Consider the following 18,614-nt stretch of genomic DNA (forward strand, 5'->3'; position numbering starts at 1 on the left):
ATTAATCTTCCCTAACATCCCTGCAGGGAAGGTCACTGAGCTACTGAGCGTAAGGGAAATCTTGTCATTGATGAAGGTGGCTGCTCTCTAGGCATGACGGATGCTCGGGTGTGATGGCAGGATGGGGAGAGTTTCTATTCCTCGCTGATGACTTCAAATGATTTCCCATAACTTCTTCAGAGAGGAAAAATGTCTTTGAGTTGTCAGGGGCAGCTGGGACTGGACGAAGGTGGGTCTGAAAGATGGCCCATGCCAAAGCTGTCGAGCATCCCTGAGGCCACTGAGAAGGCAGGGGGTCTATCCAGGCAACCCCCAGCACCAATGCCCACACAAGATTTGAGTAAGCATAAGGCACCCGTGAAGGGTGACTCTGTGACTGTTGGAAAAAAATGCCCGGGTGAAGTGGATTTCAATTCAGATCTGAGCTGTGGCCGGTCCTGCAGAAGGCAGGGAAAAGAACATCGGGCATTAAAGGGAGAAAGACATTTCCTGATAACAAATATTCAGCCTGATGTCACTGATCTGTGACACTCAGATGGCTACAGAGGACTGCATGTCAGTGTGGGGTTTTACATCTCTGGGGTAATAAAAAGGTCTAAGTAAGTTTGCAGCTTGGGGAAGACACCCATCCCCAGCTGTGTGCAGAAGAGTGTCCCATCTGCACGATGTCCTGTCTTGGAGAGGTGGAGGATCCAGCTTTGGCATTTTGAAGCATCCCAGTGGGATCATGTTGTCATTGCTCAAATATCTGTGCTTGTCCTTGTTCCTAGATCCTGGCAGCAGTGCCAGCATGGCTGAGCAGGACCCAGCCCCAGGCTGCCTGCATGGAAAGAAGCAGCTGCCAGGTCAGTGTGCAATGAGTGTCTTTTGGGGTTTTTCTTTTTTTTCAGACAGTTTATGAGAAAGTTGAATGTGGGCAGGGTTGTGAGATGGGGAAGCAGCAGATTTGGGGTGAAATGGTCTGAAAGGATGGACCGTCAGCTGGGTTGCAGGAGTTGGGGAACATGCCTGGGATGTCCCTTGCTTGGCAGTATCTGCACTGGGATAGCAAAAATGAAATCAGGAGATGAAGGACCAGTCTTCAGAACAGCAAAGACTGTGCTTGGAGGAGTCGTCCTTCACCTGGCCTGGTTATACTGTTAAAGCAAAACCTAAGCCCAAAGGGTTAGCCTGGGGCTCAGAGGGGAAGCGTGCACTGCTGTCCTCCATCTCTGGAAGCTTCTGGCCTCCTGCCTCCTCTAATCCACTCTGTAACCCAGCTGATCCCAAAGATCCAGCTCTGTCCCAGTTGTGCCTCCAGCATCTCTCAAGGTGTAAGTGCTCTGTGGAAAGCCCATCTGACCAGCAGTGGGTCACCGTGAGCCCAGTGGCACCGTCACTGGTCCTTGTGTCCTCAGGGGCCAGAGGCTGATGTCCATGGCCTGGATCTGATGAGAGCTGCTGGGTATTTACTTGCTTTTCCAGCTTTCACCTGGGAGGTGAGGGCCAACGACCGAAACTACCACATGCAATTCAAGAAGAAATTTGCCTTCTGTCTGACCAAGAAGAAATATGCGGTGAGTCAGCCTGGGCCACTCCTGGGCCATTTCTTTACTCAGAGCTGGTGGGGGGTGGGGGGGACATGACAGAGATGCTGCAGAGTGATCTCCAGTAGGATGGAGCATCACACGGGTAAGCCTCAATGGAGAGGAAGGGCTGCTTCCTGCCTAGTGCCCCAGATGCCCTCTGAAGCAGTCAGTCAAGGAGCAGAACTGTCTGAAGGATAATTTTTAGTCTGATGGTCAAATCAATAGAAAGATTTTTTTAAAAGTTTTGATTGAACAAAACCAGATGTTTTTTTTCCCAGCTAAATAATGACCATCTAGTTGGGGGTCAGTTAAATACGCTTTAGATGATCAGGAGCAAAATATTTTGTTTCAATTTTATATAGCACTTTGCTCTAATAAACCTCTTTTTTTTCTTTATGGCTTTGGTAAATTTTTAATGGCGTCTCTTACAGCATGAAAAGTTGAGACGTCCTAAAAACATCAAAATGTTTTGGGCATTTTCAAAACACATCCTAGCTTTCATGTGGCTGGACTCCCACTGTGGCTTTGACCTGGCTTTCTTCTGCAGGGCAACGCTATTAAGACAGCCAAGTACAACATCTTTACCTTCCTGCCGCTGAACCTCTATGAGCAGTTCCACCGAATGGCCAACGTCTACTTTGTCTTTGTCATCCTTTTACAGGTGAGATTAACACCAAGGTAAGAGCAAGTGTGTGTGAGCCTGCCTAGCAAAGGAGGGTTGTCTGGTGTTTAGAATAGGGGACCCTGGTCTCAAATGGTGCTGAGGATGCTGCTTTTCAGTGGGGTTCATTGTCTTTCGTGAACTTTGAGGGGTTTAACCTATGTTAAGTTTGGTTACTTTGACTTGGTTTGGATGCAAGCAAAGCTCATGTAGATCACACTGAAATAGAAATCCTACCCTCCACATTCAGGGACCCACATGTATTTCACACCTCCACTTTAAAAAGAGATGGAAATTCAACAAAGCAGTTCTCTCTAGACAGAAATGTTGATTTGATTCTTCTTAGATGGGTCCTGCTGTCCTCAGCACTGGCTAGGGAGAGGAGCTGGGAGCAAGGAGGAGTTACTCAGTCACCTCATACATCCCAAGGTGGGATGAAAGTTGTGTCAGTGGTGTAAAATTCTCCTTCTCTAGACCTTCCCTGAGATCTCCACGTTGCCCTGGTACACTCTGCTGTTCCCCCTGAGCTGCCTTCTCACCATCCGGGGTCTACGAGACCTGATTGATGACATTGTGAGTATGGGTTGTGAAGTGACTGTTCGGCACAGGTTCTGGGGGGCAATGATCAGCAGTGAACTGAAAAGCTTGGGAATTGCTGTCATTCATCGTTTCTGAGGTACCATCAACTCTACCATGTCCAAACTGCTTTGTATTATCCCTTGGGAAGGATGTGACCAGCCAGTTGCTTTCCTCGGGGTATAGATCCCCATCTCTGATTTCTTAAGCAATGGCTATATTCCCAGGTTGGTCCCCAGAAATACCCTGGGGGAATTTAGCCTCTTTATTCACCAGAATACATCTTCTGATTGCTTCAGAAATCAGGTCTTGCCCTGGGGCTGAGGAGGCAAGCTGTAGCATTAAGAGGGTTGTTTTCATGGGACGAGTAAGTCTGGCATGGCCCAACCCTTTCTTTTGGCCTCTTTCTTTCTCGCCTCTCTGCAGGGCCGTCACCAAAGTGACAGAAACATCAACAGCAGGCCATGTGAAATCCTGTCTGGGAAGAGGTGAGGGGCTTTGGGAAGCTGTACCTGTGTTTTCCAGGCCCGTGTAGAACGATGGATCATCTGAAGCACTGAGCATCCTTGAGCAGAGCAGCTGGGAAGGGGTTTGGGGGGACTGTCCCTGACTCTGCAAACTCCCATCGCTTCCCAAAATCTGCCGCAGGCCCAGCTGTTCCCTTGTAGGGATGATCATACTTCAGTCACAGACAACAGGTCTAAAAAAAGCCCTGATTTGCTGTGGTATGCTTGGAGGAGGGTCTCCTTGGCCACATAAGTTCCTTCATGCCCTCATATTTAATCCATGGAGTCCTATCACTGCTAAGCACTGATTTGGGGAAGGACCAACATTTCCCACCGGTGTCCAGGGGGCTGAAAGTCCTTGCCACCCGTGGGTACAGGGGATATGGATGTGACAAATGGGTCCCGTGCCATCCTCGGTGCTCGGCAGATGGGAGGCCACCACGGTGGCAGAGGAATCAACAGTCCAGAGATCCCATTCATGCAAGAAGCTGGGACAGACACAGGCTGGCCCAGAGGACAGAAACAGCCACAGCGTCCATTCCCAAAGCCCTTCAAGGATAAAATTTTCCCTCCTAATTCTCCTGCAGCTTCCGCTGGCAAAAATGGCGCGACATCTGCGTCGGGGACATCGTCCGCCTGCGTAAGGAGAGCTTGGTCCCGGTGAGTGGCCTGGAGCTCTCTGTGTGCCAGGCATAGTAGTGGGGGGGTTTGGTGAGGAGAAGCTCAGCCAGATGCTCTCTCCCCCTTTTTGCTCTCCAAGGCCGATATGCTCTTGCTGTGCAGCTCGGAGCCCAGCAGCCTGTGCTACGTGGAGACTGCCGACATTGATGGGTAAGGAGAGGGGCAGGGGCCCACCGTTACCACGGGAGGAGAGGGACAGAGACATCCCAGTCAGTGGGTGAAGCCTCCAGCCTTGCGGATCCCCTGGCACTGGGGGCTCAGGCAGGCTGGGAGGGCTGCAAGTTCAGCAGAAACCACGGGCTGTGGGGAATCCTCTGGAAGCTAAACCTACAGACGCCCCAGAAATGGGATCCGAGCCCCAGATTTTGAAAATGGGACTCCAAAAACACTTTTGAGGCTTCCGCAGCACAGCTTGTGACCTCGAGCATCTCCCTCCATCTCTTGGCTTCCTCCCAGCCAGGCTGAGGAGAGCAGCTGCCCATGCCTCCCGCCTCCCTCGGCAGGATGATTTAATGGCAGGGTCTCCAGGCCAGGGCTCTCTCCCTGCATGAGTGCTCGATGTCTGGCATGATAGATCCCTAGCTCGCTTTTCATTGCAATCACTCATGTAATCACCTGATAATTAATGGCTCTCTCCATCCCATGGGTCTGAGAGCAGAATTAACAACTCTGTCACCCCACAGGGTCGTCTTATCTTTCCCTCTCTGGCTCTTGTTCGCAGGGAAACAAACCTGAAGTTCAGACAAGCCCTTCTGGCCACCCACCAGGAGCTGGTGAGCGAGGAGAGCATGGCTGCCTTTGATGGTGAGTCTCCCGGAGAGGCGAGGATGCGGCCAGCCCGCTGGGATGGGAAGGGTTCAGCCTCGGGAAGTCTCTGTCCCCTCGGGCACCAAGTGTCCTCAGTCCAGCGGGAGGTTGCATTTGCTCCAGTCTGCAAGGAGCCAGAGACCTTGCGTGGAGGCCCTTCCCCAGCAGAGTGTCTCTGTGATGGGGCCATCGGGGTTGTGCACCTTCCCCCTGCCCTGGCTCTTGATTTCCCCACTGGAATCAAGTGCTTGGCTCCCAAACCTGAGCTCAGACCTCCATAGGACGCAGACTCTCCTCTCAGAGGCTCTGGGGATGAAGGGGGTTGTGTTTGTACCTTCTCCAGTATTTATAGCCCAGTGCGGTTCCTGGGCTGAGCACCCTCCCAGCACTGCGGGGTGGCCCTCCTGCTTAGCCTTAATTTGAGCCGTCCATATCCCAACTGTACCTGGAGATGCCCTGACAAAACCTGAATCTCCCTGAGAAGCCCCCAGCACCCCTCTTTGGAGGGGGGCAGGCATGGGGGATGAGGGAGAGGAAGGTCCTCTTATTTCCCCCAGCACCATCACCTGAATTGTGCCCTCTGCTCAAGGGAGAGTGACCTGCGAGGAGCCCAACAGCCGCATGCACAGCTTCACCGGCACGCTGGAGTGGAGGGGCGAGACCTACTCGCTCGACAGCGAAAGGATCTTGCTGCGAGGCTGCAAGCTTCGCAACACCGACGTTTGCTACGGCTTGGTTATCTACGCAGGTGAGTGCCCGGGCCCAGATCGGGAAGGACAGAAAACACTCAGGTTCCCGGGGATTTTAAGCTGCCCAAGTGCTTCTGGCATCAGCAGGTCCCATTCCCAGCTGATGCAAAAATGGGAGGACCTGCAGCTGTAACCGACGCCCCCCCTGTCCGCTCCCCCCCCCCCTGAAGTTTGTCCTAAGCTTTGTTGGTGTTGGACTTGCTGGCAGGGAGATGATGTGGTGGTACCAAACTTCTACTCATCCCAGGTTATATTTCACCTGCATCATGTCCCGGATCCATTCCACTTTGTGGCCTCATGCATTTTGTAGGAGGGGTAGGATCTGCAGTAAGCAGCACTTCCCCGAGTGTGCAGCCACAGCTTGATCAGGAGATGCAGTCCTCTGAGGTTTTCAGAGGGGGGGGGAGCTGTTGCTGTGGAGGAAACCAGCATCACTTAGCTGCAAGTCAACCTCCACGGGGCTGTGGACTTGCGTCTTTACTTCTAAAATGTTTCTCGTCCAGGATTTGATTCCAAAATTATGAGGAACTGTGGAAAGATCAAGCGGAAGAAAACCAAGCTGGACCGCATGATGGACCGGCTGGTGATCATAGTGAGTGTGGTGCAAACACCTCCCGCCCTGGTCCACCGGCCTCCTGGGCTTTCTAGGTCTTCTCAGGAAAGGCTTCTTGCTTGGGTGATTGATGCTGATTTTCTTAAGCTTGCGATATTCTGTTCAAAATATCTTGCGTTTAACGTTTCATGAGCAAATACCAAGCTGACGTTCCCAGGAAGTGGCAGTTGCTGGGTCTGGAGCAGTCTGCATCATGGTTGTGTTGCTTAAACCCTGGACCCTGGTAGCTCTGTGTCCTCGGCTGTAGAGGACTTGAACCACGGAGCTGCAGTATTCAGGATCTCCAACCCCTCCCGGCCTGCTTTTCTAGTGCCTCACCGTGCAGGTCCCGGGGGGGGTGCCTTGTGCTGGGGGGGCTGCGGGCTGTGGCTCAGCACGGAGCAGATGGAGGACAGAGGAAGGAGGAGCCTTTCCTCCGCGGGAAGCAAAGCAGCACGGTCATAACGAGGAACTGGATGGCTCTTAGTCCTCTCCCTGGGGGTTGAGTGCCATCACTTCTCAGATGGGCCAGTAGCAGTCCTGGTACTTCAGCTGGAAGGCTGTAGGACACCCCGTGTCCAGGGAGATGGTGTCTGAGGCATTTAGGAGGGTGGGAAAGTTGGGGTTTGCTGTGTGTATGTGGCAGACGTGTCGAGCTGAAATAGGTGCTGCAATCCTTCACCTCAGCCCAGAATGAGCTCTGAGAGCCAATTTCAGGCACAAGAACACCTTTCCGCAGGCTTACAGCTAAATGTGACAAAGAGTCTGGGAGGGGCAATGGTTGGTCCTAGAAAAGAGTCTGGTGGGCTCTGTGTGATGGGACTTTGTCATCCTGGCTTCCCACCTCAGATCTTCCTGGTGCTGTTGGTCACGTCGCTGGGCCTCGCCGTTGCCTCTGGGTTCTGGGCCAGGATGTTCCAGGAGAAGCACAGCTACCTCTCTGCTCTCTACAAACACACAACTCCTGCCCAGCAGGCCTTCTTCAACTTCTGGGGCTTCACGATCCTCCTGAGCATCATCATACCCATGTCCATGTATATAACGTAAGAAAAAAACAGAACTTGGAAGTGATCGGAAGGCAGTGCCCCACTCCCCGTCCTTGGCCATCAGCTGGCACCTTGGTTTACAGCCACAAAATGGGGCTGCACAGAGATCCAGCCGTGGCCCTGAGCAAGTCATTCCCATGTGTTCCCTTAGCCGTAAGAGGGTAAGGATGGATGGGGTGTGTATCTTACAAACATTGATGAAGTGCTTTGAGATCTTCCCAGAGAAAAGCCAGAAAAGAAATGCAAAGACACGTACTGATGTTGGAATTTGTGGGCAGGCTGAGGTTGAGACTCATGAAGGTGATGTTTCCCCACTGAGCAGCAGCAGCAGGGTGGGGAAGAGGAAGGGCACAGCCGTTCTGAGCAGGCAATAATCACAATTTGTGCTGGAAGAAGCAGTTTCCAAACTTTTCAGCCCTTCACTGAATCTCCAGATCTATGAATTTGTATCATCAAGGGCCAGATTTTCAGAGGGATGCCCAGCTGCCTGGGACCCCGTGAGCTCTCAGTCTGGTGTGATGAGCTTTCTGGAAAACTGGCCACAAACAATGAAAACCCTCTTGCTTCTCCCAAGCTCAGAGCAATACGATCGTGGTGGGGAGTCCCCCTCTGCCCTTTCTTCCTGTGTCAGACCCCCAAGTGTCCCTGGGATGCAAGTAATGCCATCTTCTTCCCCAGCATAAGTTTACTTCCATCTCACCCTCTAGGTTTGAATTCATCTATCTGGTGAACAGCTTTTTTATCAACTGGGATCTGGGAATGTATTACGCTGTCAAGGACATTCCAGCAAAAGCCAGAAGCACCAGCCTCAATGATCAGCTCGGCCAGATCGAATATATCTTCTCGGACAAGACTGGCACCTTGACACAAAATGTTATGAGCTTCAAGAAGTGCTGCATCAATGGGACCATCTATGGTAACTTTTGGTGGACACAAGTTTGTAGAGACGTGAGGTAGACCTTGAATTTAGGCCACTTTGGTTATTTCCACTCCTGGCTTGCTAGGAAGCTTGGGGCATGTGGATTGATGTTGGTGGTCCAGTGTGTAAGCAGAAGCTGTAGGAATTCAGCTTGTTCTCATCTCCCATGTTACTGGTGCTTTGCAGGGGCCACAACACCTGCAGGCACAGTTGTCTTGTGCTCCCAATGCATTGAGTCAGGGCACAGTTCTGCCCTCCTGAAATGGGCGCCCACCTTCCAGGAGATGTATCGTGCCCCAAACTCAGCTGAGATCAGCTAGGTCTTCCCTGGTACAAAAGGGAGCCTGGGGTGAGGAGCTCAGCACAGCTACATGGCAAACACATATTCTGAGTGAGGTGGATCCCACCTGGAATAATTATCTGATGCTGGCCCAGGTGTCCAGGACTGGGCAGACAGAGGAGCCACGAGGTGATGGGCCAGTGAGGCCCATGGATTTTAATTTTCTATGAAGGTCTCATAGAGAAAAAGGAGGTTTTGCTTTTCTTTGCATCATTTTCTGGTGGATCTCCAGCTTGGTTTCCAAATCTGGGCACTCTGAGGCTTTCAAGTGACCTATGGAGGAGGGAAAGAAATAATTATTTCCAATATATTGTTTCTTTACAGTGAACGCATGTGCTTACTCTTTGGGATTTTTTTATGATTCTGCTTGGTTTTCCCCTTAGAAGCCCAAGAATTGCCAAGTTCTTCCTTTTCTTATTGATATACTTACTCAAGCTCTCAGCTGGCTTTTGGGAGCTGTTTCAGTGTTTAATTAGTGAAATTTAGCAAGTGGGGTGGGCCAGAGCTTTAGCATGGAGCTCCTTTTTCCTGAGGATCAGGAAAGTATCAGGCACTTGAGACAAATGGACAGTGATAAAAGCAAAGAGGGGGAAAAAAAAAATCTAGCAAAGGTTTTTAAGCAGGAATAAAACCAATTTTCCCCTGCCTGATGTATTGTGTTGCACCTCTGTGATAGCAGCATCGCCATAATCCCACTAGTCTCTGGCCAACTGCAGAGTCTCCCGGGAAACGTGGATGAAGGCTAGACCTGAATTTTTAACATTAAAAACGTGTAGAAAGTCTGAACAGTACAAGAGCCAAATAAGTCAAACCTGGACATCCTAACAGAGTCTGGCTCATGACCGGCACTGAGCAGATGCTGGATCTGCACTGAGCAGATCCCTTCTTGCCAGGCTTCTGACCAGCAAAAGCAGCAGTCCCATCTAAAGAAACTGCTCCAAGCCCTTCCTAGTGAGGCCCCCTGTCAGCTCTCTGTTAATGGAATTATTTTTATTTTGGCAGGTACAGGCACAGACTGTGAGAACAAGCAACCATCGGTGCGTAACTCTCCTCTCCCATGTAGCGTGGGGCTGGATGCTGCTCCTCATCGGGGCCAAAGCTGTAGCAGTTATTGATCACACCGGCAGCAGGACCAGCCTTTTGTTCTGGGGCACAGCTTGCTTACAGTGGGGTCCCATGCTGTAACAGAGAGGCACGTGCTTCCTCGGGCAGGCGAGTTTGCCAGTTCTCAGCTGCTGGTTAAGGACAGGGGAACCTGGTGTATAAAATAATGCAGTTCCAATTTTTTTTTTTTTTTTTTTAATTTTTTTTTTATTTCCAACCTTTTTATACTCAGCCCCTTTGTGTAGGCAGGGCAGAGCTTGGCTTACGGACTCCGATCTGGATCGGACTGTGCCAGCCCAGGGTGGCTGTACTGCAAGCCAGCCGCATCCCCCGTGCAGAGCCCCATCCTCGGTCTCTCTCCCGGGCTCCTGCAGCCTGCCCATGCCTCTTGCAGGGGTCGGGGTTGACCTGGAGCCACCGTGGGGAGAAGAAGTTGGACTTTTGCGATTCAACGCTGCTGGAAGCTGCCCGGCGGGACAGCGACCCCGTGCTGAGGGAGTTCCTGAGGCTGCTGGCCCTCTGCCACACCGTCATGGTGGAGGAGAAGGGTGGTGGGTTGGCCGCGGTGGTCGACGCGCTCCGAGTGGGGTCGAGCTGCTGTTCAAGGCATTGAGGCCGCGGTGACTTCTTGCATCACCCAGCAAAGCTCTGCTGTGGGGGTGCAGGTGGCGTGAGAGCCCGGGGATGCTTTGGGCCACGGTCCTTGCATCACAAACGTGTACATTTGGGTTTATTAGCTAATTAGTTGGAACAGAAGCACAGGAGAGATAATCTATCCCTGTCTGGGAACTTGTCCTGCCTGGGATAATGAGCAGAAGACATAAGAAAGCAGGACTGAGTTTCCCAAGCCTGGTGGCTTGGACTGTAGGATCTCCATAGATAATGTTGGTGCTGGGCAAGAACAGGGTATTTCAGATGTCCAAGAGCTGCTTGGCTGGGAATCTTTGTCTAACCCCTACTCCTCTTGTGCAGACCAGCTGGTTTATCAGGCAGCTTCACCAGATGAAGAAGCGCTGGTGCTGGCAGCCAGGAACTTGGGGTACGTCTTTCTGGCCCGAACGCAAGACACCATCACCATCAGCGAGCTGGGGGTGAAGAGGACGTACAAAGTGCTGGCCATGTTGGACTTCAACAGCGATCGCAAGAGGATGTCTGTCCTGGGTGAGCGGGACAGGGCGTCTGAGGGAGGGGGCCCTCCAGGAACACGGAGGGTCCCTTCCATACCCAACCCTGCAAGGGATGCCAACGGGATGGCTGTGGTTGACCTCAACTGGCACAGGGACTCCTAAGGACTGTCCTGGTCATCTCTGTGGTTTTGCTCACCCTGATACCTTGGTGACAGGTTTGAGCAGCCAAGAGAGAGCAAGTAAATCAGGGGCTCAGAGGAGGCGGGTGAGGAACTGACAGTCCTTGAAGCCTGATGGTACCTCATGGCGGTGTAGATTTGGGGACATTCCTGTGCTTCCTATGACTGCAAGCAGAAAAGCACTGGTGTCCCCCGTGGCACCTTCTGCAGCTCAGCCATTGATGGGGAGAGCGATGAGTGGGATCTGTCTCTGGGTACCTAAGCTGTCCTTCCCCTCCCTCCCAGTGCGAGACCCCCAGGGCACAATCCGGCTCTACACCAAGGGGGCTGACACCGTCATCCTGGAGAGACTGCAGCGGCGAGGGCCCAATGAGACCTTCACTGAGATGGCGCTGGATGTGAGTCCCATGCCAGTCTGAGGTGGAAAGGGCAGGTCTCCCTGCTGCTGGTTTTGAGCTGGGTGTTCTGGAGTCCCCTGCTGCTCTTTCTCCCTCTGGCTTCAGGATTTTGGTCCTTCCTTCTTCCTTCTGCTCTAGGAGCCTTACCTGCATATGGGACAGGGGCTAAGAGGGCATCAAATCCACCTTCAGTGTTCTGCATGGACCAGCTGCATTGCAAGGATGCTCATGGGGGATGCTATAGGATGGGGGAGGGAGTCAGTGCCCAGAGAGAGACCCTCAGATCCTGGAGGGTCTCTGTCCCTGCCCATGGGAGCATCCTGGCTGGCTGGCAGGATGCCCTGGTCCATCAGGAAAATCATCTCAGTCAAGAGAAGGGAAACCTGATGTCTCATCTCTGCAGCGCTTTGCAGAGGAGACACTGAGGACTTTGTGCCTGGCCAGCAAGGAGGTGAGCGAGGTCGAGTACAGCGTATGGAGCAGGAGGTACCACGAGGCCAGCATCCTGCTGCAGGACCGCGCACAGGAGCTGGACAAGCTGTATGAGGAGATGGAGCAGAACCTGCAGGTGGGATGAGGCTGGGGTTCAGGAGGAACCGGCTGTGCTGGTCCCATGGAGGGCAGGAGTGTGGGGATTTGCTTCCCAGGATGAGGGAGTGAAGTCTCCAACCCAGCACCCGTTCCCTGGGTGGGAGGGCAGGTGGAGTTGCCCCCCAAGGGTGACTTGGTGAAATGCCAGTAGACACTCAGAGATCTGTCAGGTCGTGTCCACCCACGGGCATGGACCTGTGGTTGGATCCAGGGGCAAGTCCCACCTCTGCATCTCGCCCTGTCCCACGGCATGACACCCACTTACCCTCCTTCCAGCTGCTTGGGGCCACGGCCATCGAGGACAAGTTGCAAGATGGAGTCCCTGAGACCATCCAGCTGCTGAAACTGGGCAACATTAAAGTGTGGGTGCTAACGGGAGATAAACAAGGTCAGTGGAGGCAACGCCAGACCCCACCAACACGCTTCAGCTTTTCCCCTAACCAGGACCAGAGAAGAGAGATGAGACCCTGGGAGTGGGCAACAACCAGGTTCTGATGTTCCCTGTAATATAAAGTAATAGCACATCCCACAGATCATGTCGCCCACGGGGAAACTGAGGCAGGGGAAGCCATCTGCGCGGTGGCACGGAGCTGGAGCAGAGCCCCCAGCAGCTGGTGCCCACCGAGGGCTGTAGGACCCAAGGGCTGGGGGCTGCCCAGGATGGAGGGGGCAGCACCACGTGGCCATCGGCCACTGACACCTGCGTGTTGCAGAGACCGCAATGAACATTGGCTACGCGTGCAAGCTGCTGACGGGCGACATGGAGATCCTGGAGGAGAAGGAGATCAGGTGAGGAACCGTGGCCTCCTGGTTCAGGACACTGTTGTCCCACTGAAGATACCCGAGGGCATAGGAACCCTTTCAGGATGGGCAGAGCTGGACTCTGGCAGAGATGTTTCTCCTTCCCTGTCCCAGCCTGGATGTCCATGACCCGATGCTTTTCCAGGCCTCCCCATCTGTTTCTGCCCCTGCAGCATTCTCTTCCCTAGCAGGCTTTGACCAGAAAGAGCTTACATTGTCTCTCCAGCCTCTAGACCACAGGGACAGAGGCTGATTTCTGATATCAGTGAGCCCTTGGGGCCCCCTCTCTGTCCCCTCTGTTCCCACCACCGGGTACCAACTCCACCTCCCCGGAGCTGGATTTGAGATGGCAAAGGCCAACTGTAGGTCCCAGTGAAAGCCAGGCAGTGAGCCCAGTGCCCCCGGCTCAACTCCAACCACCCCTTCCTCGCACAGCGAGATCCTCAAGGTTTATTGGGTGAGCAACAACAACCTCAGCGGCAGCGGGGAAGCCCTGTGCAGCGGCCGCCTCTCCCAGCAGCGCCCAGAGGCTTCGTGCCACAAGAAGAGAGCTCTCATCATCAGTGGGGACTTCCTGGTAAGGTGGCACTCGGATGCTCTTCTCTGCTCCCTGCCTGCACGGGTAGATTGCCATTTCTGCCCTGGTGCTGTCAGAGTCCTGGCTGGCACCAGCACGTGGAGGAGGTGATGCTCCTCCTGTCCAAGGGGTGGGAAAAGCCCATTTTGGGTTGGGGAATGAAAAGGGAAGAGGAGGACAACCTTGCACCCATCATTTGGCGTTGGCGGGGCTTTGACCACACCTGCCTGCCTGGTCTTTTGGGATGACTCAGGCTGGTGGGTAATCGCATGCTCTCCTGGTCATACTGGGATAAACTGGTCTCATGGTCACAGTGCCTGCTGCGTGTTGAACTTGGAGAAAACTGGGGTCACTCCTTTGTAGCACCTACGAGATTTAAGAACATCGTTGAGGAGCTGGGGGCCCTCATGCCATGAAGGCAATGGGTGAGGTCCCAACCACATGTCTTCTCCCCTAAGGACAAAATCCTCCACACGGGAGAGGTGCTGAAGGAGAAGGGGCGGCTGTGGCGGCGGCTGGCTTGTTTCAAGACTACAGGCTCACAGGAGCAGGGCAGCCTGGTGGAGAAGGCCTTTGTGGACTTGGCCACCAGCTGCCAGGCAGTGATCTGCTGCAGGGTGACCCCCAAGCAGAAAGCCCTCATCGTGCAGCTGGTTAAGAAGCACAAGAAGGCCACCACACTGGCTATTGGGGACGGCGCCAATGATGTCAACATGATCAAAAGTGAGGTTTGGGGCAGGGGGGGACTGGGGGGTTTCAGCCAGTGCATCCCACTGGTGGGGAGTGGTGGTGCCTGGCATGTCACTCCGGCAGCCGTGGCATGCGGTAGCGGCAGCTTCTTCCCTTTGCCCGTCACTCCTGGATTTACCTTCTGCCCATCAGCCTGGGGGAAATCCACAGGGAAATTCAATCCCCTGAAAAACCTCCCCACCGGCATTTCACACCCCCCTGTCCTCCGCAGCCGCTGACATCGGGGTGGGCATCAGCGGGCTGGAGGGCATGCAAGCCGTGCAGTGCAGCGACTACGCCCTGGCGCAGTTCTCCTACCTCCAGCGGCTCCTGCTCATCCACGGCCGCTGGGCGTATCTCCGCATCTGCAAGTTCCTCCGCTACTTCTTCTACAAGACCTTTGCTGGCCTCATGGCCCAGGTCTGGTTCGCTTTCCACAGCGGATTCACAGCTCAGGTGAGGGATGCTGCCGTTAACAGGGGTCCCATCCATCCCACGGAGGTCTGCACACCGGTGTTTCAAACCCCCTGCTGAGGATCCCACGCAGGTCTCGGGGCTGGTACTGTCTGACGGGCACGTGTTCACGTCAGTGTCTGGCTGAGATGCAACTGGTTATCCTCCTCTTACCTGGCCGGATTGGGAAAATCATCCTGGGGAGATTCGGGATGTCTTTGTGAGCTGCAGCTCAGTCTCAGATAGACACAGGGAAAGCTCCCACATGCATTAAGCTGGTTTCCTCTAAAATGGGAGCTTCTATCCCAAGGGCCATCAGTGTGACTTGACCACCACTGTGTGGCTGCAGCACGGCCCGTGGTCACTGCAACAATGTGGGGCAAGTCTGTGGAGATTTCCCCAGAGTTTGGGTGTGAGCCTCTTTGGCTCACCCCTGGTGCCTAGGCACCCTTTCTGAGTCTTTCCAAAGCACTACTGAGCTCACAGCTGCTTTCTTCTCCCTTCTAGCCTCTGTACGAGGGCTGGTTCCTTGCACTCTACAACATTTTCTATACTGCCTACCCCGTGCTGTCTGTGGGCCTTCTGGAGCAGGTATGGGTTCCTCGGGCTGCACCCAGCCCCTGGGCCTGGATGTTGCATCCCCAGCGGGTATGAATCAGCCCAGCGGCCGTTGCACCCCATCTGCACGCTTCTTTGTGTTGGGACGTGGTTCCAAGCCTCTCGATGGGGATTTGGAGCTCACCACCGGTCTTGGGGTGCCCCTGTTCCCCATCGCCCCAGAGGAAGCAGGTGGAGGGACTCACCCAAGGGTTTGTTGGGTGGGGCGGCCCAATCCTGCTCCCCAGTGTGGGTGGGGAGGGTGATGCTTGGTGCTCTCCTGGCAGGATGTGAGTGCCAAGAAGAGCCTGGAGTTCCCTGAGCTTTATGTGGTTGGGCAGCAAGATGAGCTCTTCAACTACCGCGTTTTTGGTGTCACCCTGCTGCACGGGGTCAGCACCTCACTCGCCAGCTTCTACATCACACTCTGGGCCTTCGAGGACCGCGTTGGCAGCAAGGCTGTTGGCGACTACGAGTCCTTCGCCGTCACGGTGGCCACGTCAGCGCTGCTATCGGTCCTCATAGAGGTGAGCGCTGATCTGCCCTTCCCCATCCTGGCCCAGCAGTAAATGTTTAAGGACTGCAGCCCTGAGCTCTCTGACACCATCCCCAGCAGCTTTGTGGCTGGGGGGGTGATCTCCCTTGAGGCAGGGGAGGAATTCGGGACAAGCCGTCAAATGGAAGAGGGTCCCTGCCGCCTCCATGAGACGCTGTGTGCTCTGCACTTATCCCTGCAGATCGTCCTGGACACCAAGTTCTGGACGGCATTGTCCTTCCTGATGGTCACAGCCAGTCTGCTGCTCTTCTGCCTCTTTTCCTTCCTGACCCAAAGCATTGATGCCTTCAGGGTAGCCCCTGCCATCTTCTGCTTCCCAGGTGAGATGCCCCAGGGACCCCCACGGTCCTTCCCTGTCCCAGCCAGGGAAGCCCAGCTTGGGTTTGGTGCTATGAGCCATTTCCCACCTTGTAGATCATCTCTTCATCGCCACTTCTCGATCTCGCTGCCTTGATTTTTGACTTCAGTTTAGGTGCCGTCTCCTCTTTAGACACCTCAACACCTCCATGGGAGGGGGCCTGTTCCCCAACAGTTGCTCCCTCTGTTCTCTCCACCTTCCCTACTTAAAAACGCCCACCGATTTCTCTCATTGACAGATGCCAGCCAGAATGCCCTGACTGACCCCTACGTCCTGCTCGTGGTCCTGCTGTCCCTGGTTGTGAACACCATCCCCTCGCTCACCATCCACGTGTACCGCACCATCACAGGCAAAACTGCCGCGCAGGTGAGGGCTGTGCAGGGGCTGGCGTGGGGTGGGGGGGTCTGCCTCCTGCTGCCGTTGGTGTCCGGGGCTGGTCACGGTGCTCCTGGTCATGGGAAGGATGAGGTTGCCCAGGGAAGCCACTGCCTGGACTGTAGTGGTGGGACGTGTCAACGCTCCTTAGTGGCACCGCTCAGCTGGTGGTGGTCTCTCGTGACACTGGTGCCCAAGTCTGGCTCCAGAGCCCTCTCCCCAAATGGGTTCATGGCCCTGGGGCAAGACCCTGGTTTCAGCTCTTGGAGAGGGTCTGCTTTTGGCTGCAGTAAGGAACAGGCCTTCGGGACTCTCCGGACCTGACACTCAGGCACTGGGGTCTGATGCAGGTCTTGGTGCCACCCCCAGCCTTGGAAGAGCTCATCCCCATCTGGGTTGTGGATGATACCTTCCTGGTGGTACAAAAAGGTCCCAGATGAGAGCAGGAGTTGAGATCGTGCTCCAGAGCTCCGGGAGCTTTTTAGACCCCCTGGGAGGGTCCCCACATTATGTGTCCCATCATGGTAACTCAGGTCATGGTGGAGCTGGGAGCCAAACTATGTCTCGGTGGAGGGGGTCCCTGTGCTGTGTGTCCTGCCTTGGGGTGGGGGGGCTTGCCTGCGAGGTGGTCACAGCCCTGACCTCCCCATCTCCTTGCAGAAGATCCGCTTGAAGGCCAAGCGGGAGCCGGAGCCCTTGGTGGAGCTGCGTGCCCACGTCCCTCGCGGCTCCTTCCACCGCCGCTCCAGCTACGCCTTCTCCCACCAGGAGGGCTACGCCGGCCTCATCACCCGCGGGGACAGCCTGCGTGCCGGGACCACCCGCAGCACCGCCCCAGGTCTCCTGCACCCAGAAACCGCCCCGGCTTTGTCCTCCCTCCCCAGACCCCCAGCGTAGCTGCTCTGGCTGGCATCAGCCTCCCGCCATGGCGGGCAGGGGAGGTGCCATCAAGGCACAGAACCGGCCAGCTCCCTCCAATGAGGGGCATTTTTTTAAACCTTATCTGAATGGTTTTGAAGCATGAGCAGCCCCTGTGGCTGCAGAGAGGCTGGCCCAGCCTGGAGGGCTCTGGGTGCTGAGCCCTGGGACGTGTCCCGCCAGTGGCTCCCTCTCCTCCATGCAGTGTGTGCCTGGGTTTTGCAGGAGCCTGTAAAACCGTGAAAACCACCAACCTCTGCCACCACGCTCGGCCCCTCGCCCTACGAGATCCTGGCTGGCACCCCAGCCGGAGCCCCCTTGGAGCCAGGGCCTCCTCCTGCTCGAGACTGATCTCGCTCCAGGCTGGACCCACAAACAGCAATTCTGCTGTCCCAGGGCTTATTATTCCACCTCTGAATTAATAAGATGCCCTGACGCAAGACCAGCAGTGGGGCCGGGTGGTGAGTGCAGCCCCTCAGCCCCGCTCACCCGCTCCCACGCCGGGGGCTGACCTGCAGCGGCTGCATGAAGATCCTCATCTGGTTTTCCCGCGGCTGCGAGGAGTGCAGGGCAGAGCCAGCACCATCCCCACTCAGGGCTGGATCCAGTGCCCACAGCTTTCATACGCGTCGCCCCAACCCAGATCAGACCCCAGCACCGTAGTTTTAAAATGCCCCCCTCTTTCCTGGAGCAGGACCTAGGTAGCATTGATTAGCTGCAGGTTTTTCTTCTTCAACCAAACCAGCCCAGCTTCTTGCAGCCTTCATTGCTCCCCACCGTCTCTACCTCCTTGTCTTTGCCATCCCTGCACGAGGGGCACGTGGTGGTGGCGTCTACTATGTGCCATGTCCTGTCTCCGCAGCGGCCGTGTCCCACTGCCCCCAGGACTGATGTCCCCATCTTTGGGGACAGCTGGTAGCCACAGGCTGTTTGCTGCAAAGCCCTGAAAAGTACTTTTGGGGGACATCAGCGGTGGCTGCTGGAGAAGCTGTCGGTGAACAACTGACTGGTGATCAGATCATCCTTTTTATTGTTTTTATTTTTTAATTAAAAGGACTTCAGCTTTTCTCTCCTCCCCTGTAAATCTCTGCTATGCTACCAAGGGAGAAAGCTTCACGGAAAGGTCCTGTGGTCTCTTGGTGGGTGTCACCAGCTCTTTGCCACCTGCCAGCACTTGTGCCATGGCAAAATGCAAGGTAGGACCAGATATCTGGGTAAAAAGAAAAATGATTAAATCAGCCCTGGGGGCTTGGACCTGCCTGCAGCACACATGACTTGATGGGTTTGTTTAACAAGTGCTTTGGCCTCATCTACACCGAGTTTGTGAGAATTAAAGTGTTTTCTTTGGGCTCTGGCCAGAAGGATGCTGGATGGTGCCAAGAAATAAAAGTATGAGGCTTCCTCTG

General features: G+C 54.6%; 1 protein-coding gene across 1 annotated transcript; it reads left to right on the forward strand.

Annotated features, from left to right (window-relative positions):
* Window positions 1-189: 189 nt before the first annotated feature.
* On the forward strand, window positions 190-18,318 carry ATP8B3 (ATPase phospholipid transporting 8B3). The gene is made up of 29 exons (XM_042794272.1): window positions 190-229; window positions 771-845; window positions 1,465-1,556; window positions 2,116-2,229; window positions 2,704-2,802; window positions 3,232-3,293; window positions 3,899-3,971; window positions 4,072-4,142; window positions 4,714-4,796; window positions 5,389-5,547; window positions 6,052-6,140; window positions 6,990-7,183; window positions 7,894-8,102; window positions 9,448-9,482; window positions 9,944-10,100; window positions 10,522-10,710; window positions 11,141-11,253; window positions 11,657-11,821; window positions 12,121-12,232; window positions 12,558-12,633; window positions 13,081-13,222; window positions 13,681-13,945; window positions 14,184-14,407; window positions 14,912-14,995; window positions 15,289-15,528; window positions 15,739-15,877; window positions 16,154-16,281; window positions 16,951-17,128; window positions 17,434-18,318. The coding sequence occupies exons 1-29, from the start codon at window positions 190-192 to the stop codon at window positions 17,628-17,630; spliced, it is 3,804 nt and encodes a 1,267-aa protein (XP_042650206.1). The 3' UTR covers window positions 17,631-18,318.
* The last annotated feature ends 296 nt before the right edge of the window (window positions 18,319-18,614 follow it).

Source organism: Tyto alba, unplaced genomic scaffold, assembly GCF_018691265.1.
Source record: "Tyto alba isolate M040663 unplaced genomic scaffold, T.alba_DEE_v4.0 Super-Scaffold_20000042, whole genome shotgun sequence".
Lineage (NCBI taxonomy): Eukaryota > Metazoa > Chordata > Aves > Strigiformes > Tytonidae > Tyto > Tyto alba.

Coding starts and splice junctions, on each gene's coding strand:
- ATP8B3 (XM_042794272.1), top strand. CDS start 190: ATGTCTTTGAGTTGTCAGGGGCAGCTGGGACTGGACGAAG. Junction 846..1,464: donor TGGAAAGAAGCAGCTGCCAG/GTCAGTGTGCAA, acceptor TTGCTTTTCCAG/CTTTCACCTGGGAGGTGAGG. Junction 9,483..9,943: donor GTGAGAACAAGCAACCATCG/GTGCGTAACTCT, acceptor TGCCTCTTGCAG/GGGTCGGGGTTGACCTGGAG.